The sequence below is a fragment of the Triturus cristatus genome, chromosome 7 (assembly GCF_964204655.1).
Source record: "Triturus cristatus chromosome 7, aTriCri1.1, whole genome shotgun sequence".
Taxonomy (NCBI): Eukaryota; Metazoa; Chordata; class Amphibia; order Caudata; family Salamandridae; genus Triturus; species Triturus cristatus.
The window spans coordinates 1,703,740,048-1,703,759,913 of record NC_140590.1 but is presented as its reverse complement, the minus strand read 5'-3'; the positions used below and the strand labels follow the sequence as shown (position 1 = coordinate 1,703,759,913).

Genomic DNA, 19,866 nt, shown 5'->3' with positions numbered 1-19,866 from the left:
TAACAAGTTCTATTCATTCATTAGGAATTGGGATCTTTTTCACAGCCTGTTTTTGAAAGAGGATGAAGACATCATGCTGAAGTTGCTCCCAATGAAAAGGTAATGATTTCTTTGGTGTACCTGTTGGTGGAAGGTGCTTGAATATAAGACAGTATCAATTTTGCTGAATATTCAGAGCCTATTTGTCGCTGGTTATGGTTTTCCACTCTACCAGATAAGATGTAATGCTTCCCCCCACAGCAGGGGGCAATGGCAGAGGGGGAAATCGGAGCTCATTGTTTGCCCCCTGTGGCCGGTTCAGTGGCAGACTGTTGGTGACCTATTCTGCTTCGAGATTGATGTCTATGCTGTTGATGCCTCTGATATTGTTGGTGTTGAATTTCAGGCCATTTAAAGGTTTGAACCCTCTGGGGTTAATATCGGTGGTTGTAGGGTTTTAAGAAATGGGTCCTGCATTTCTTTCTCTTTACCAATCCAACTGCACATAAAGTGTCTAGTTCTGTTTTTATGTGAGACATCATGTAGTCACAATGTAATGCAAATAATGTGTTCTCCAAAAAGGGGAGATCCAAAACCTGTGTTTTGTCTCTGGTTTAAGTCCTGTGAGTCTGAAAGAAGTGTAATGACTAAAAGCCAAACCGTGACAGTATCCATGGGCTGCTATAAGGGATGTATCAGCTGCAGCACTTCTGACTTGGTTGGAAACTATCATTGCTTTATTTATGATCTCTTTGAAGCCTTCATGTCTGTCTCTTGGAATGTCATCTATGAAGAATTGTGGTAAGTCCAGAGTGACCTATCACATCTCTCTAGAAGTGCTGAAGTGCTCACTGCTTTCATAGTAGCGGCAGATGTGCCATATTCTTCCCTTCCTACTGAACCAGGTTTTTACTCTCATTGTCTGATGGTGCTGTGGGGGTGATGCTTGAGAGCAACTAACACTATCACAGAGTCAGGTTGAGGATCAAACAAAGGATGCTGCTCAGGTGGTCTGTATTACTTCTGTAGACAAGAAGAAGCCACCTTGACAGAGCCCAGTGTCAAGAAAAGATCCATGGCCAATTCAATGAGGCCTGGGACCAGAGGAAGTCATGACCTAGAGACGGTATGTTTGTTTATTGTCTCAAACATTACAGATGAAGACAACTTCTTGGCATCTCTTATAAGGACCTCCTGGAAGGTATTGATGTCATCCATAGCAGATATCCTCACTGGAGAAGAACCTGCATGTGTAGGTGAGTAATGGCCAGTGGATGTGGTATTGTGAAGACCACATGGGAGACCTGGAATGGAATGTTTCCCTTTACATCGAATGCGCTACAACGCATTCCATCACAACGCGGTTGTTACATCGCAAGTTGTTACAACGACTTGCTGTAGGGGGTGCGCAGGACTTAGGAATAGTATAATTTACTATTCCTACTTCAGTTTGTGCAACAGCAGGGAAGGTATTGGATTTTAAATCCAACACCTTCTGCACCTACAGCAAGTCGGTGTAAAGACTTGCAATGTAATGGTTCATGTTGTAACAATGCGGTCGTTACATCGCAAGTTGTTACAACGACTTGCTGTAGGGGGTGCGCAGGACATAGGAATAGTATAATTTACTATTCCTACTTCAGTTTGTGCAACAGCAGGGAAGATATTGGATTTTGAATCCAACACCTTCTGCCCCTACAGCAAGTCGGTGTAAAGACTTGCAATGTAATGGTTGATGTTGTAACAACACGGTCGTTGTAACAACCGCTTTGTAATAGAATGCATTGTAGTGCATTCAATGTAAACGATGTCTCCCCCTGGAATGGTATTGGTGACAGTGATACCCCAAATTTGACCCATGGTCAAGTTTTTACTTTCTGATTTAGTCACTTTTTTAAAGCTTTTTCTCTCGACGTCGCACGATGGGGGTGTCTATATTGTGCTGCACAGATGATGTCTTGGGTGAGGAGGAGTATTTTTTGCATGACACACAGTGACAGTAGGGTAGTCCAAGGGCACACTTTCCTTTTAAGAGACCCAGCATTCCCCGGAAGCTGGGACATCATAAGCCCAACGGTGACACAGACAGGGCCCTTTAACTCACCTCTTCCAAAACACTCTTTCACCCAGCCTCTATAACTTCACTTCCATGCTGTGACCCCTCTCTTTGGCTGATTTCAATAAGAGACTTAAGAGGCGGGACATTTCCTCAGGGTGTGAAACTAGGCTTGTAACGCATGCTTGTGTAACTGTCTCACAACCCATCCCAGGGGTTGGCGACAGTAAACCCTACCACGCTGTGGAGGGCGGAGTTTTTACTGCACTCCAAACAGAGCGCAAAGTAGCAAAACTCTGCAAACTCTGTCAGTGGAACAGAGTTCACCGCCCACCCCTAGTCACCTTATAGAGTTTTTTGACAAAAATTCTCCGGACCCTCTCAAAATTGTGGATCTTTTTTTCAAAAGGTCCTTTTGGGGTTTCAAAGTGTCCTCCTTGGGATTCTGGGACAATGTCATCCACAATGCATCTGACCAAATCCTTTAAAGTCCAATTGAAGGTGGTTATTTGGTTTCTTCTTGCTGGAGATAATGCAGGTGGAGTTTTAACCTGTTGCTTTTATGGAGTCCACTCCTTCACTTTTCAAAGCCAGGCAAAGTCCTTAGGGCTGTAATTCCACTGTGTGCAGCAAGAGAAGTCATTCAGAGTGCAATCCTCTTGGTGCTGGTGAAGGTTACAGCAGGACAGTCCTTTTTGTAGTTTCAGGCAGTGATCTGAGTTGCTGGACAGCTCTCCAATATGTTTCCAGTGTTCTTGGGTGATGAGCAGGGGGCACCCCTGACAAATGGGGTACAGGGTGCCACCTTGAAGTATGCCATCTTCCTCCAAAGTGTGGCATATTCTTGTCCCAGAAAACACTGTTCTTTTAAATACCAACATGGAGAAACCTTCTTCTGGAGGTTAATATCTGGCAAAGACAACCCACTGGCATGGCTAAGTTACCCTAACATTCTCCTTCCAGCCCCTCTGTCAATTACTGGGGATCCTGCCTGACTGGGGGTGCAGGATGTAGGGGTGAGCCTGTGTCCTGTCTTAACTGTTATTCCCTCTTTGAAGACTAGTGTGGCTACCACACCCCCAGCATCCCTTTTGCTCTGCAGCTGCAGATCTCCTTTCACCAGATGTCCTTTGTCTCTATGCAGGTCACTTCACACCTCATCAAAGCAGTTTGGCTCAACCTGTCAAAGGCTGGCCAATCGGGAGCAGCTGCTGGAAGGCTGGGTTTGGTTTCATCTGAAAAGCAAGTTCTATACCTTCTTTTCTGTGATAGTTATAATAAATCTAACCTTGGCAAGTTGTTGGATTTAATCTATCTTTTTAATATTTTGAAGTATACTTTAAGCTCACTCCTATCAATAGTTATACTTTATGTAAGTATTCCTATGTTAGCCTATACAGCCAATGTTCTACAACGGTAAAAAGCGAAATATGTAGTTTTTCTATCACTACGGCATATAAAATATATTTTATAATGTCCCTGCTTATAGTTACATGGCACCTTATCCCTGGGGCACCTAGGGGAGTCCTTAGGGTTGACATATATGTACAAGTAAAATAGTTAAAGACTTTGGAAGTCCCTTTAATTCCAAAGTCAATTTTGCATATAATGTAATTTTAAAAGCTGGCATGCAAAGCAGGACTGCCTTTAAAATGACAGCAGGTAGCACAGCAGTGCGTACTTCAGTGCATTAAGTCTGTCGGGTCTCTAAACCTACATGCCCTACCATATACTAGGGGTTTACTGCTAGGTTGCCATACCAATTGTAATTACAACTAATTACCATATTCCTTTTACCCAGGGCACTGGGTCTGGTTAACTTAGCGCAGAGTACAATGAGATTCAGAAAACCAGCTTTTAGTAGTCAAAATGGGGGCAACAAGTGGGGAGACACTGCAAAAAGCCCTGGTTTCTCACATCTTAGTAGATGTGTCAGTGGAGTCATTGGAGCACAGGTCCATTAGGCATGGCTGGAGGAAATTTCACAGGAATTACCAGTGGAGGCAGAGAAGGAAACTGTGCAGGTGGCTGATGAGGTGGAGGAGTTCGTTATAGTGACTATTGGAAAGTGAGTAACGCCTGGAATACTCTGAGTCAGATTCAGATGGAACCTGTGCACTTCATCCTCGAAAGATACTCTGCTGTCTCTTTTCTGCAGCATTGGAATGTCTTGACAACTTTGATCACAGCCGGTAGTGGCAAACTGCTACATCTGTTCGATGTGTCAAATTTGTCTTTAGATCTTCTTCATGTGCTCCTGTCATATAATGCATACTGAAACAGGAAAATGTTAATAGAGAGCAGTAAAAAAAAGAACATCTCCTCATCAAACCATGTCTTGAAGTTGACAAACCCCTTGACATTGATGGTCTCTTTCTCCAGGACGCCCTGGACGTCAACTCTGCTCTCGATGGCAAGAAAGTTTGTGCTGCTATACCTATTCTCAACATTGATGTTCCCAATGTTGAACTGGGATGCCATTTCTCATTTTGCCTTGTCGTTTTAGATCTCAAAGTACGGGAGTTCCCCGAGGTAAGGTGGGAGCACTGAGAGAGGGACTTGACTCTCCTTGCCCTTTGGATGTCTTTCCAGCCAGGGATTTATGGCTTTTTCTAATTTCTTATTGACCGTGTCAGCTAATCTTCTCACGCTCTCTCAGGGTGTACCTGAAGGAGTAGCAGTGACTACATCTTCTGGGGGTCATAAGAATCTGGTAACATAGGCTGGAGATCAGGTGAGGATGTGTTTTGGACATATTCTGAATTGAGAAAAGAAGGGTGCCCCTGCAACAAAATCACTTGCTTAGAGCAGGGATAATAACAATGAGTTTCAAAAGGTAACTTAAGCAAATACATTTAAAAATCCTAATTGAGGGCACAAAAAATGACACAGCAAAAATATCTATTGATAGCAAAAATTAAGAAATCTATTTAATCAATGAAAAACAGTATCGCTGTGTTTATAAGCTCAATAATTAACAATACAAATATAAAAATAATATAAATGACCTACATTGCAATCAACAGACATACTCATGTTCAGACGTACATGCATCCATTCCCCACCCTTCTAATTAATAATATATAGTGAAAATGCACAATATTTAATTGTCCTTAGTACGCAATGGAACAGAAAGTATACAATATATTGATAATTACAAATAGCGTACATTATTGTGGACAGAAATAGAAAATGTTATGATGTTCTATTCACGTTTCGGCCTGTTGCCTTCATCAGGAAGCCACAGGATTAATCAAAGTAATGTCAAGGGTTAATGGTATCTCCTGTGGACCATTGTAGAATCTGGGGTCAAGGAAATGGCGGGTTGCATTGAATGTCCATCTTGGGGATATATTTAGGGAGTCGAGTTATGGCAAGTCCATAGATTTAAGGCATATACGTAATCAAAATACGAGGTCTGTCCCCTGATGTAAAACGTGTGTCATATGTGCTGCGCACACGCACTGAATTGTTGTCTCGTGATAAGCAGAAAGCCCGACTGTAGATAGAGAGGTTATCGCAGTGGCCTAGTCAAACGATTACTTTCTGGCTAATAAGAGGTCAACGTGGAAGCAATTGTGCTGACTCTTTGGCCATTTTCTGCCAAAATCTTGGCAGTTTGTTAAAAGAGATGGCATTTTGAGCAAACAAAAAAATATTTCCACTCAAGAAATTGCAGAAAAATACTCTATGCCATAAAAGATGTAGAGTGTTCCGTGAACCACTTTTAAAAAGGTTCTAAAGTGATTTTAAGAGGAAAATAGCCCTAAAAAGGCTTAAAAAGGGCAAGCTCAGTGCTCCAAGATCCTGTCAGCGGGAAATGGAAAAAAGAGCTAAGCCAACTGCCCTCTAAGCACAATGTTCTAGTGTCTTTTTTACATTGCAGCAGCCTATACAGTCACATTGCCATATCTTTCCCTATCATTCACTTTCCAAGAAAACTAAAATGCTTTGTGAAGATTTTTTTTTAAATCTCACTTTTCTTTCAGTGACCGTTTTATGTTTTTCTGACATTTCTTATAGCAAATTAATGAAATTGACAATATAGCCTGTATTTAGTTTCCAAAATTATAATTTTGTATCACATGTATATCTTGGTCTTTCCAAAGTAAGGCAAAGATACTACACAAATTGTGACTTTGGAAAAAGTGCTCTGGGATTCCCGCACGTGAGTGGGACTATTCACGTATGGTTATCAATGAGGATTCCCTGAAGCAGAACTAGTATTTCAATTTTGTTGAAAACCCCACTTTGAGCCCAGTTAGGATTAAAACAGGATTTAGAATGAGGTCCTCTGTAGGGAAAGCCACACCAGAGTGACGCAAGTGTCAAGATGGCAATGTGTGCTTTTCAAATATGGTCGGTAGTCAAATCATACCCATGTCAAGGACTCAATAGACATGTAGGAACACTACACTTTCTGCCCTACAACTGAGCCCTCCAGGAAGAATGCTATTGGGACAATTTGTATTCAGCAGTGAAAATAGACATGGAAGATATATAAATAAATGACATTCTAAAACTGAAGCTGCCACTGCCTCTAAACGGCAAATTGTTGGTGTGTAATTTCCAAAATTATCATAGAAGTGCTTACCCAGCACTGCCACCTCAGCTCGGGCAGAACCCGCGATCACGTTTAGAGGGAGCAAGAGAGGGAAACCAGAAGAAACAGAAGAACCTGAAAAACAGAAAAAAGATAAAAGAAGAAATCATCGGACTTAATCACATTGTAATGGCAAAAGATTAAGCGTTTGTGGATATATGTGGGTGCAATTGAGGTTTAACCAACACTAAGAAGGGAGAACATTCATTCAGTTCCTGAGTGCATGTGTTGTCTATTCAAAACCTACAGAGGATCTATAAGAAATTAGAGGATTAGGGGCGGGTGGAGAGCCCACCTCAATTGGTAATCACAATCTTTGTCAGGGTGAATCACAAAAGTCACTAAATAAACCCGTGCTAGACCCCCTGGTAATGATGGTACAGAAAAGCCAGGCTTAAGTTAGTGGCAATAAGTAAAGTATTTATGCAGTACTCAAATAGTAATGAAGTAAAACAAACCAATTTAGATAAACATTGAATATTTGAATAAATAAAATGCCAGCAAAACAACAAATATCCGAAGGGTAAAATCACATGTATGAATTTTTAAAGTGTGTATTTAAAAGTAGCTCCAAAAAGCACAAAGCGCCAACCACAGGCAACTGGTCTTGCAGGTTGGGGACAAGGGTAAGGTTTAAGGCAGACTGAGAGGGAGCTTGGGACAGATAGAAGGACAAGATTCATCCTAGTCACAAAGTTACCTTTAATCCTAGAAACTTTTATGGCATTAGAAAGTCTTCAGTGGGGCCATGAAGCCGACTGGATCTGAGGAAGCCTTACAACAAACAAATGATGGACGGAATGCTGACAATGCAGACATTCTCCCCCAGTCAAGAGATCTGGGTTAAATCCATCGTTCTTTTGCCCACTACACCACCCCAGTTTAGACATGGCCATATGCAAATCAGTCTTGACCCTGTGCCTCATGGGAACAGTCCAGCCCGAACTGCCAAGCCATGTCTTCCCTGGACCGGAATCAAGCATCCTAGGACCGGTTTCTGGCTATCAGCCGTCATCAGCCAGGATAGCTTGACTCCAGTGGCGTAGTGAGCACGGGTCCCACGTCTGGGAATACCCATCCCACTTAGGGCGAAAAGCCTTACAACAAACAAATGATGGACGGAATGCTGACAATGCAGACATTCTCCCCCAGTCAAGAGATCTGGGTTAAATCCATCGTTCTTTTGCCCACTACACCACCCCAGTTTAGACATGGCCATATGCAAATCAGTCTTGACCCTGTGCCTCATGGGAACAGTCCAGCCCGAACTGCCAAGCCATGTCTTCCCTGGACCGGAATCAAGCATCCTAGGACCGGTTTCTGGCTATCAGCCGTCATCAGCCAGGATAGCTTGACTCCAGTGGCGTAGTGAGCCACTGGAGTCAAGCTATCCTGGCTGATGACGGCTGATAGCCAGAAACCGGTCCTAGGATGCTTGATTCCGGTCCAGGGAAGACATGGCTTGGCAGTTCGGGCTGGACTGTTCCCATGAGGCACAGGGTCAAGACTGATTTGCATATGGCCATGTCTAAACTGGGGTGGTGTAGTGGGCAAAAGAAAGATGGATTTAACCCAGATCTCTTGACTGGGGGAGAATGTATGCATTGTCAGCATTCCGTCCATCATTTGTTTGTTGTAATGGATCTGAGGAAGGGCACAACGATGACGGGAAGCTGCTCCAGTCTTGTATATTAGTTAGACCCATGAAGGAACGCTGCCATTTTTCACCATGTGCACATTTCTTACATTGCTTTTTCATTTCACACAATAACCTTTTACACACATTTGCATTTGTGACAACACTGGATTAGTTTCTCTGAAACTGCATCACTTACAGATTCCACTTCGAGAGGCCTTTTTGCGACTCCTTGGACACTATGTTCAAGGTCTCAACACGCACTGTGCAAATGTCGTTCTATTTTTTATCAACGAGGCAACATGGCTATCTATAGATCATAACAATGCTGACTTGACAAGTATTTCCGGGGTTAGTCAGAGGACTGCTCTTCTGACATTGGCGAGGTCTCTACACGCTGAAGCTTTGGCCCAGTAGCTTGCTGATATCTTTGTGAAGGGTGTCCAGCTTGTGACCACGATGAGGACTTACATTCTTTCTTTCAGGTAACCAGGGTTGGATCATCCAGAATCGCGATTCTTGGCAGAACACATATACATTCCCTAGACACCTAGGTTAGAGACTGCATAGTAGAAGAATGCCAGATTTCTATATTGTGTTATAATGCCTGCATATATACATTTACTTAGCATGATGGCGGAACCTTTTATTCTGTTCACTGTCTTGGTACTTCTAATCACTTTCATTTGCTTCTGTCTATTGCTCATTGCAGCATATATATTTTATGCAAGAATCACTTTCGTTCAATAAACATTGAAAATGTCCCACTGTGTATTCCTTGTATATTTCTCTGAAAAGAAGAAGAGGGCACAAGTGACTGGGCAAATGGGTTCTAAACCTGTTACCACGATCTCTGGGGTTTCAGACTTTAGTGGTTTAGGGGTACTCGTGGCGCTGTGAGCTAGCTCGGCTATCGGACAACATATCCTGAGGGGTGCATAGAATCTGTATGGTACCATCACAACAGTTATGCTGTCCACAAACGCGCCATTGCAACCATAGGGTGGAAATTACATGACACTAAGCAAAGTCTCAAGTTGTTTGGAGGCTGCTTGGCACTGAGCCCATTGAAGCTGTCTATCAGGTGGTGCCCAGTGTAAAATCTAGTGAAGCTGTCAACAACGGTTGTTGGCATTGATACTCAGCTTTGAGTCTTGTCATGCTTTCAGTTAGGCAGGGAGGAGTACACTCTGACCAAAGCCAAGGGTCCAGGACCTTGGGAACAGTACTTCAGGGTCAGGCCTCACTCCCTTAGAGGCCAGCAGATGGAACCAGGTCAGGTCTAGGTGTGACCAGTTAGTTGGAAACCATAAAAGGCCTCTGGAAGCTTGTTGTCGCCTGTAGCTCAAACAGGAATTTATATATCCAAATGATATCATCTGTGTGGAGGGACTACATACCTGTCTGGGATTTCAAATGTAACAAAGCCCTTAACACCACCGTTGCACCAAAACTCGCCCTGTGCCTACCTCGAAGGAACTGGAGCAAGATCAAAGAAGAACACCTCAACACCACCCTCCTCCTAGACCCCCCTTGCGCCAAGACCGACGCCAAATCGGCAGCCAAGGAACTGCACCGCTGGATCTCCAGTTGCGCCGACAAGATCGCACCCCTTCGACACCCCACCAAACAACGCCCCCTAAAGGCCGCCTGGTCCACCACCGAACTCCAAGAAGCCAAGCGCTCCTGCAGACGACTCGAGAAAACCGGGCGAAACCAGAAAACCACAGAAGATCTGAACAGCTACAGGAACGCCCTTGATGAATACCACCAGCTCATAAGAGACACCAAGCGGACTTTCATCAAGAACAAAATCCACACCAATGCAACCAACGCCTCTTCAACGTCATACAGCAATTCAACAAACCCCCCAGCGAGGCCACGGACGTCACACCATCCCAGGAACTCTGCAACAAGCTCAGCTCCTACTTCCATATGAAAATCAAGGCCCTCTACGACAACTTCAGCGAAGAAACACCAGACACAACCCCCCCCCCCCTTCCACCGAAGAGTCGACCATCACAACCTGGAACCTTGCCACGGTCAAACACACCACCGCGACCATGAAGAACACCCACTCAGGAGCCCCCACGGATCCCTGCCCGCCGCACATCTACAACAGGGCTGCCGCCGCCATTGCATCTGAACTAGGACGGACAATCAACACCTCCTTCGAATCTGGCATCTTCTCAGATGTGTGGAAGCAGGCCGAAGTCAAGCCAATCCTCAAGAAGCCGACCCGACGGACCTGAAAAACTTCCGCTCGATCTCTCTCCTCCCCTTCGCTGCCAAAGTCAACGAAAGACTCGTAAACGCTCAGCTGACCACCTTCATCAGAGAGAACCCCATTCTAGACTCCTCCCAGTCTGGATTCCGCAGCAACCAAGCACTGAGACCGCACTCCTCGCCGCGACCGATGACATCTGCATGCTACTCGACCTGGGCCACACTGCGGCCCTGTTCCTACTAGACCTCTCCGCAGCTTTTGACACTTCTCACATCGCACCCTCACAGCCAGACTTCACGACGCTGGGATACAAGGATCCGCCCTCAACTGGATCCGATCCGGCATACGACTGCCGGCAGCAGATTATTCTCCCACCTCGCCGCCAAGACTTGGAACACCCTCCCCACCTGCCTGCGACAGAATCAGGACCTGCTGACCTTCAGGAGACTTCTCAAGACCTGGCTATTCGAGCAGTAGCAGCACCCCCCCAGCGCCTTGAGACCCTCACGGGTGAGTAGCGCATTCTACAAATGATTGATTGATTGATTGATTGATACTTTCTTGCCGGAAGAACCCAGAGGATCAGACTCCCTCCCTTCCTCTCCGAACCTACAGAGATCAACTGCGGAGTACCCCAGGGATCGTCTCTCAGCCCCACTCTCTTCAACATCTACATGGCCCCCCTCGCCACTATCGTCAGACAGCATGGGCTCAGCATAGTATCTTACGCCGACAACACCCAGCTCATCCTCTCCCTCACCAAGAACCCCAAAGACACCAGACTCTGTTTCCAGGAAGGAATGAAGGACGTTGCAACCTGAATGAAAAACAGCTGCCTGAAACTCAACTCGGAGAAGACTGAGGTCCTCATCCTCGGACCACCCACCTCCTCTTGGGACAATACCTGGTGGCCCTCCGCCCTCGGGAGTTCACCCACACCTACAAACCATGCACGGAACCTCGGCATCATCCTTGACTCCTCCCTCAGCATGACCCGCGAGATCAACTTCATCGCCTCCACCAGTTTCAACTGCCTTTGCATCCTCCGTAAGACCTTGAAATGGATACCCCTGAATGCAGAAAAACCGTCACCCACGCACTCGTAACCAGTAGACTGGACTACGGCAACGCCGTCTATGCCGGAATCAACAGAACTCTCCTACACCAGCTCCAGACCATCCAGAACACCGCAGTCAGGCTCGTCCTCGGCACCACATGGCACGAACACATGACCCAACACCTACGCAATCTCCACTGGCTCCCCATTGAGAAGAAAGTTACCTTCAAGCTGCTCACCCACGCCTACAAAACCATCCAACATCGGACCCAAATACCTCAACGACAGTCTCCTTCCACGTACCCACAAGGAACCTCCGCTCCGACCTCACCTTGGCAGAGACCCATGCATTCGCAGAACCAGAGCAGGCGGAAGAGCCTTCTCCTACGTTGCAGCCAAAGCCGGAACGAGCTCCCAATCAGCATCAGACGCGCCCCCACCCTGCACACCTTCAGGAAGAACCTCAAGACCTGGCTTTTTGACTGAACCGGAGCTGCAGCCCCCCCTCTCCCCCAGCGCCTAGAGACCCTCATGGGTAAGTAGCGCGCTTTATAAATTCCTGATTGATTGATTGGTCAGTTGCTATTGCTTCCAGAAACTCCTGTAGATTCCGGTACACTATAGTGACCTCTACCGTGCTGTCGAGGAGAGTCACCGCCCACCTCCTGTTCAGCAGGAGAGTTCTCAGTGTTTGTGGGATATTGTGTGGTTATAGCCCCAACCTTCTTTTTCTGAAATTGGGGCTTAAATTGAGAAGGTTTTTCCCCCTTTTCTATCTTCATGTCGGATGAATGTTGTGAGTGCCTTGTGTTTTTTTTTAACTTATGTTTATTGAAGATATCAGTCAGTACAATCAGGAAAATACAGCAAAGCATCATCATTTTAGTATTATGAGAAGAGTCTGAGCTCCATACAGCCTTCAAACAGCATCTTCTAGTATAAGAGCACAATATCACCATGTCACTCGTGTATAAGTCAAACTTAGGGTTCATAACAAAGAAAACAGCCAAAAAGGGCAAGAGGGGGGAGTGGACTGAGCTCCTCAGTTTACTCTGTGCAAGCAATGCATTGCCAACTTCCATCAGTCTGCTCCATTGTCATCAGGTCTGCTTGCCAGCGGGGGAACTGGGGAGGAGACCAGCTATCATCCTGCGTTCGCAGCCGCAGGTAGGTCTGCAAAGGGCATCAAATATCTCAGGGTCATGCCTGGGCAAGCCTAATGTCCCAGTAAGCTGTCAGTTGGCCCTGGCAGAACACTGCATCCCAAAGCCAAACCTCTAACCGAGGAGCTTGAGGCCAACCCTAGCACATCGCTATGCGTTGTTTACCAAGCAGCAGGAGCAGTGAAATGAATTTCCTTTTGTCTACAGGGAAGCTCCCACTTATGCCAGCAGTGCAGTCAAAGGGAAGTGCTCCAAATGCAAATCTACCATTTCTTCTATAGCATCAACGATAGTCCCCGAGTAACAGCTAATGTCGGGGCAGTCCCAAGAAAGGTACAGGAAGGTCACGCAGGGAGCCATGTACCTGATGCATCGCGCATCCTCAGTTAGACCAACCTTGTGCAGCCATTCCGGCATCCTATATAATCTATGCAAAAATGTTAAATGAATCAAGCGCAGCTTGTAGTTAGGGAACAGTTCTTTAGCCTGAGCAAACCAGAATCACCACTGTTCCTCCGATACAGTTGAACCCAGCTGGATCTCCCATTCCTGTCACGCCCTAGGAACACACACCGGCACTGTACGTTACATTTCAGTATATAGCAGTAGTAATTATCAATTTGCTAGGAGAGGAATTCTTTAAGAATCTTCCCAGTACCCGAAGTCTGGGTGGCGCTATTGGATATGAAGCAAAGCCGGCACTCAGGGTAGCCCAGAGCTGATAATGGATAAATCTGCCCAACACACTGAGTTCTGTTCTCTCCAGAGCTTGTTGGGGTGCAATAAATATTCCCTCTGGGAATTCATCTCCCATTGTGGGAAGCTGAAGTCTCCTCAATCTATCACAGGCTCCTGCATCCCGAGAAAAAGAATGTCTAATTAGAGGTACAGAGGGGGCGAATAAAACCTTCAACTCTGCTTTCCAGCACAGTTCACACCAGGCGCATACAGTGCAGCCGACCGTGTCCACACTGGTCCGCCGCCTAGATTGGGCCCTGTAAAGGACCGTATGTAATGGATATGGTGCCACTTGGTCATGTTCTGGTGCAGTGTGTGCCATGAATTGCGTGGGGTACACCCGGTGGAATCTAAATTGGGACTGTGTGCAGCTATAATAAATATCCATATCTAGCGCGCCGAGTCCACCCTGCTTGAAGGGAAACGTCAATGTCTCCCAAGAGGCCCTGGGTTGTTTCCCCGTCTATGTCAATGTGATCATGTCCGAGGGTAGTCTATGCCTGAAATTGCTGTTAAGAGGGTGTGGGAGATTAATGAATAGATAAAAACATTTGAGAAGAATAATAATTTTAGCAATGGCCAGACAGCCCACCAAGGACAGTGGTATTCCTGTCCACTGCTTCAGATGACTCTCCAGCCAGTCTATCAGCCAGCCATAGTTGGATTACCATAGTAACTCAACATCTCGGTTTAGCCATATTCCCAGGTATTTCACTGGATCCCCCCCATAGCAAAGGGGGAACTCGGATCGAAACTGCACAGTGGTCTCTGTTAACTAGAAAATAACCAACTTTGCCCAGTTAATGAATATGCCTGATAACCCTCTGAATCTAATGAATTCTCTAATCAAACGATCAAGGGTCTCAGCCGGACGTTTCACATATAGAGTAACATCATCCGCACACAAGGAGACAATTATCACTTGGGGTATGAAAGCTAGACCTCGGTGTGCATGGTGCTATCTGAGGCGGGCCGGCAAATGTTCCATGGCGAAGTGGATTGGGGAGAGCGGGCACCCCTGCCTCATCCCCTGAGAGACCCGGAACGGGGGAGTTATCACCCCATTAATCCAAAGCCTTGCGGTGGGTCTTGAATATAGGAGGGCAACCATCTGAATGAATTTAGGTCTGATCCCCAGGCAGGCCAAGAGCGCAAATAGATGCGGCCATTCAAGGGAGTCAAACGCCTCGGTGGCGTCTAAGAAGATAGCAGCCACTTGCAGCATTTGATCAATCTCTTGCTTTGTGGCAAAGAAGGTGCGTAAGTTATACATTCAACCCTACCCGGAACAAAGCCCAACTGATCTGGCTGCATTATGAGAGGCAGCAAAGGGAGGAGTCACGAGGCAATAAGTTTGGCCAGAATGTTGTTGTCCAGATTGATCATGGACAGCAGTCTGTAGGATTCACAGCTCTGTGGATCCTTATCAGGTTTTAGGACCATGATGATGAGCACTTCTCTAAATGATGGGGGCAGCTCCCCCCTTTCCAGTGACTTCCTATACATATTTATGAGATGCAGGCTTAGTAGTGCCGCAAAGTTTTTTAAAGAATGCAGCCAAAAGCTCATCCAGGCTGGGAGCTTTATCTCCCGGAAGAGGTCTGATAGCCTGGATCACATCCTCCTCCATAAACGACGCATCTAGAGCACGTCGGTGCCAATCCCCAAGACAGAGCAGCTATATTGAATCAAAAAAGTATCACGATCAGGAGGGGCCAGCAGTTGTTTGTCCTCATACAGAGAGGAATGAGATCATTTCGGCCTGTACTGCTTCCTGACCTGCAACCGTCACATTTTCGGATGTGTGAAGTTCCGCAATGTAATAACTCGCCCAGGGTTTCCTGAGAATGCCGGCCAAAGTCTTGGGCCCGAATCAGCGTTGAGTGGTGTCGAGGTGGTGGTTGTCATTGAGGTGGGTGGTTATGCATTTGTTTGTTATGTTTTCCACAATAGGGTGGCAGGGAAATAGGTCATTAGTTAGCTAATATCTTTGGGTCTGCTTAGGGTTTCTTGAGGAGGGAGTTCTGTGGTGTGTTTCTAGGCATCTGGGTAGGTGGCTGTAATGATTGAATCATTCAAGATTGAGGTGAGGGCTGTGCTGATGATTTCCAGTCCTTTAATGAAGATGTAGTGAGGACAGGGGTCCAAGGGTGCTCCAGAGTGTATGGACTTCATGGTTGTTGCAGTTTCTTGTGATGATGGTGGGACAGGTGGTCAGGGTGGTCCCTGGTTGTTGATTGAGATAAGCACGAGAGCTGCAAGGGTCGAAGGTTCTCGTTGGGCTAGAAGTTGACATAGATTTTGTTGGTCATGTTGCTGAAGAATAGGGACAGCTGGTTGCAGAGGTCCTAGAAGAGGTTACGCTGGTGGAGCTGGCTGCCAGAGAGGTGAAATCTTTCACTATGGAGAAGAGTTCCGTGGTGTTGTTGGTGCTTCTTTCAATGCAGTGCTTTAGATGCCGTCAATGAGCGTAGAGCATTTGATGCCTCTAATTTGCTGATGGTAGAGTCTGAGAGCAGATTTGTAGGTGTTCTTGTTGATGTCATTCTGACTTTGTCTCTATCTGCTTTCAAGTACTTGCAGTAAAATTTGGTGAGACCGAGCTCATTTGTGTACCGGATTGCTTGCAGTCTGTTTCTCATTGCTTTATTTACTTTGAGAGGAGCCAGGGTATCCGTGCAGGCAGTGATCCAGGTGCTGAAGGTGGGATGGATTTGTGGAGGTTGTTGTTTTCTTGAGGCTGGTGGTATAGGAGTTGGGAGGACAAGTATGATTCTGATTTCTTGTTCTAGTCCTGTGGTGAAGATTTGTGTATGGTGTTTAAGCAGTGATGTGCAATGGGCATGCTGAAATTGATGGGGATGTGGTCGGACTAGGTGATTGGTGTGGGTATGGTTTACTATGATGTTGCTGAAGCCGTTGAAGATGGGTTTCAGTAGCAGTACTGTGGCTTGTGTGCGGCCTTCCACTTGCCAGTTTAGTCCGAGGTTGGACAGGTCCTTGAGGAGATTCATCAGGCTGGTCAGTGAGGTCCTCAGATGGTAGTAAAGGTCACTGAGGAGCATAAAGGTGCTGTAGATGAGGATTAGGAGGGGTGACAAAGTCTGAGATGATGAAGCTGAAGTTGGTTCGTGGTCCCGGAAAGCGGAAGACAAAGGTACTGCTAAGGGTGTAGTTGGGGGTGATGATCTAAAAGGTCATGTTTCATGTTGTAGGTGGTGCTGTCCTAGGTGTGGAGCACCAGATGAATCATAGTGATTCCACTGGCAGGGTCGGTTGGTCCCGACCTGCTTTGAGATCTTATATCTGGGACGAGTGGCTGTTGTGATGACTGGGGCCGACGAAGGAGTTGGCCAGCTTTCAGTCAGGAAAAGCTGGTCCGTCGAGCGGTCATGTAGCAAATCTCAAATATCAGTGGCATGTTTACTGAGAGAGCTACTGTAGAGAAGTATGCAAGACAGGAAGTGTGGTGGTGTAGTGATGGTCAGGTGTGTGTTGAGTTGCTTTCTGTGCTGATGGATGATGGAAAATCCAGCTATGTCACGTCCTGTCAGATGGATAATGGCAAGTGAGTTGTCCTGCTTGGCTTCCTCTTTTGAAGATAGTTTGGGTTGGAATTCAGTGATATCACTTCCTGTGCAGATGGTTAATGGGACATCCACTGATGTGCCTTCCTGTGCAGATAAAAGGAAGGAAATCCAATGATGCCATTTCTTGTGCCGATGATAGGAAAAGAGTCCTCAAGCTTGCATTTCTTTTTACGTTTTGAGGGAAATAATTATAAATGATTCTGTGCCCATTTCAGCACCCATTTGTCTCTGTGCTTTATTACCAGCTTATTGCTGGTGGTGAATTGAGAATTAAAAGTAGGCATATATTATATGTACTATGCTCACAACAGGTGCAAATCCTAAACTCAAAGAATCACAACAATAGGACATGGAGTATATCTATGATTGCATATTCTGCAGCCCTCATTTCTGAATAAAAACAGCACGGCATGAAGTATTTTACTGTTGAGCAAGTTACTTACCTTTGGTAATGCCTTATTGCTTGAGACTCTATCTCACCACAGATTTCTTACCTTAGAATATTCCCCAGGCACCAGACTGCATCTGGAGATTTTTTAACAATCCTCTTGCGTGCCGATAGCTGGCGCCGTTCAGCTCCTCCTGGCCTCATTGGCGTTGTCCATGCCAGAAGTGGCACGAGTGGCATCCAATATAGGTGTCAACTCAGTTCTTAACTGTTTTTCTACACCAGCACCACAGAGCCAAGCTGAGAAGGAATGACTAGTGTGGCAAAGTAGGGTCCTGAATAATCTCTTTCATATGTCAAGACAAGGGGCAAATTGGGGAGAATGGGAGGGTCAGTAAGGAATCTATAGTTAGTTAAAATCTCTACCAAATAAGGCGTTACTGAAGGTAAGTAACTAATTCATCTTCTAGAGACCAAATCGCAAAGCAATCTGTCCCTGGAGGTGGGTCTGTGAACTGTTTTAAACTAAGAAGTCCTAGAGAACCAAACTGGCAAAATGCCCATCTCACTGGATCTGACAATGGAGGCTGTAGGGTTTCATGAATGTGTGCAGTTATGCCCATGTACCATCCTGGCAGATGTCCCAGACTAGGACCCCTCTAGCTAATGCAGTGGTCGCAGCTTCAGCTCAGGTGGAATGACCTCTCACGCCCTCAGGTGGCTGTTTCTTGGCCACTGCATAGCAGATTTGAATGCAGAGGATGATCCATCAAGAGAGGATTTTCTTCTGATTTGCCTTCCTTTTCTTTGCCCGTGCAAAGCCAACAAAGAGTTGATTGTCCACCGGTAAATCTTTGGTACGATCAATGTAGAACAATAATACTCTTTTTGGATCCAGGCAATGGAGTCTCTCCTCTTCTTTATTTAAATTGGTAAGGGGAGAAAGGTAGGCAGGGTGGCGTTCTGCCAGATGTGGAAAGGTGTGACTATCTTTGGAGAAAAGGATGCTCTGCTCTACGAATCAACTTGCCTGGGAAGACTGAAAGTGCTTGTCATTTACTAACACTCCAAACAGATGTTATTTCCACAAGGAAGTAAACACCTGTGGGGCACTGGTAAGGCCAACAGGGAGCACAGCAAACTGTTAATGCTAGTGGCCCACACTGAACCACAGGTAATGCCTGTGGACAGGCAGAATGGGAATGTGAAAATAGATGTCCTGCAAGTCCAACACTACCACCCAGTCTCTAGGCCGAGGGCAGAGAAAACCTGAGCCAGGATGAGCATACTGAAATTTTCTTTTTTTTTTAAGTAATAAAGAAGGGGCAGGTTTAGGATAGAGCGGAGTACTCAATTCTCCTTTGGCACCAAAAAGTAGCAGGAATAGCAACCACAACTTAATGCTGGCAGCCTCTCGATGGCTCCTTTGGCAAAAAAAGGCCAATTCTTCCTGCCGCAAGAGCGCAAGGTGATTCTCCATCAGCCACTCGGGAGACGGGGTAGTAGCATTAGGGTCTATTTAAAGGGGAGGGCATAACCATGTTGCACAATCTGGGGCAACCATTTGTCTGTAGTGATCTTCCACCATTGGGGAGATGGTGTCACACCCTGCCACCTAGTGGATGCCTATGCTGGTCTGGATCAAGGGAAAACTAAAGAGGCTTTGACTGTGTGGCCGCCGGGGAAGGGGGGGGGGGGAACATTGGGTGGACCTCTGGCTTTGGGCCCCATGAGACTTGTGGGAGCCATCACCCCAGCAATGGACTGAGACTGCTGGCCGAGCTGGCTAAGGGGAAATTGATGCAGTTGATAGCCCCTACCGTAACCACAGAAGGGGCAGAATGCATCTGTTGTAGAGCCACAGACTACCTAGTGGTGGTCTTGCTGTCCTTGAATCTCAGAATCTCAGAATCTGTTTTGTCACAGGTGCATCCCATCAAAGGGCATGTCCATAAGGGATGCCTGGATATTCCCTGAAATTCTCAACCAGGTGTGAAGTTGGAGTGCCACCAAAGAAGCAATAGTTCTACCAAGGAAGTTGGACTGCTCAACCTGGATCTGATTGTGAACTTCGCTGCATCCTGTCCACTAACAGTAGCTTGGGAGCGTATGGTCAGGCCTCATCTGGAACCATAGCCAACACTTGTGCAACTGTATTCCTCACAGTATGGGAATAACGGCCTAATAAGCACACAGTGTTCATGGACCGCAGTGCCAGGCTGGTTGAAGAGAAAATCCTCTTACCAAAGGTATCCAGCCTCTTGGATTCCCTATTCATTGATGTGGTAGAAAATACCCCGGGATTGATCTGGGTGGGTTGAGATCTGGACTAGCAGGCCTACAGGGGTGGGGTGCTGGGTGAGGCTGCAGAAGGATTGAACCCAGAAGATTTTTTATGGGACATCCTTGCCTCAAGAAAATGGAAAAAA

General features: G+C 46.1%; 1 protein-coding gene across 1 annotated transcript in view; it reads right to left on the bottom strand.

The window, feature by feature from the left end:
* LOC146812815 (alpha-2-macroglobulin-like protein 1) overlaps nucleotides 1-19,866 on the bottom strand; it is an 820,867-nt gene that overhangs the window by 326,275 nt on the left and 474,726 nt on the right. The window contains exon 23 of the mRNA XM_085615206.1: nucleotides 6,630-6,713. Within this exon, the coding sequence (XP_085471332.1) occupies nucleotides 6,630-6,713 (84 nt within the window). The remainder of the gene's footprint in view (nucleotides 1-6,629; nucleotides 6,714-19,866) is intronic.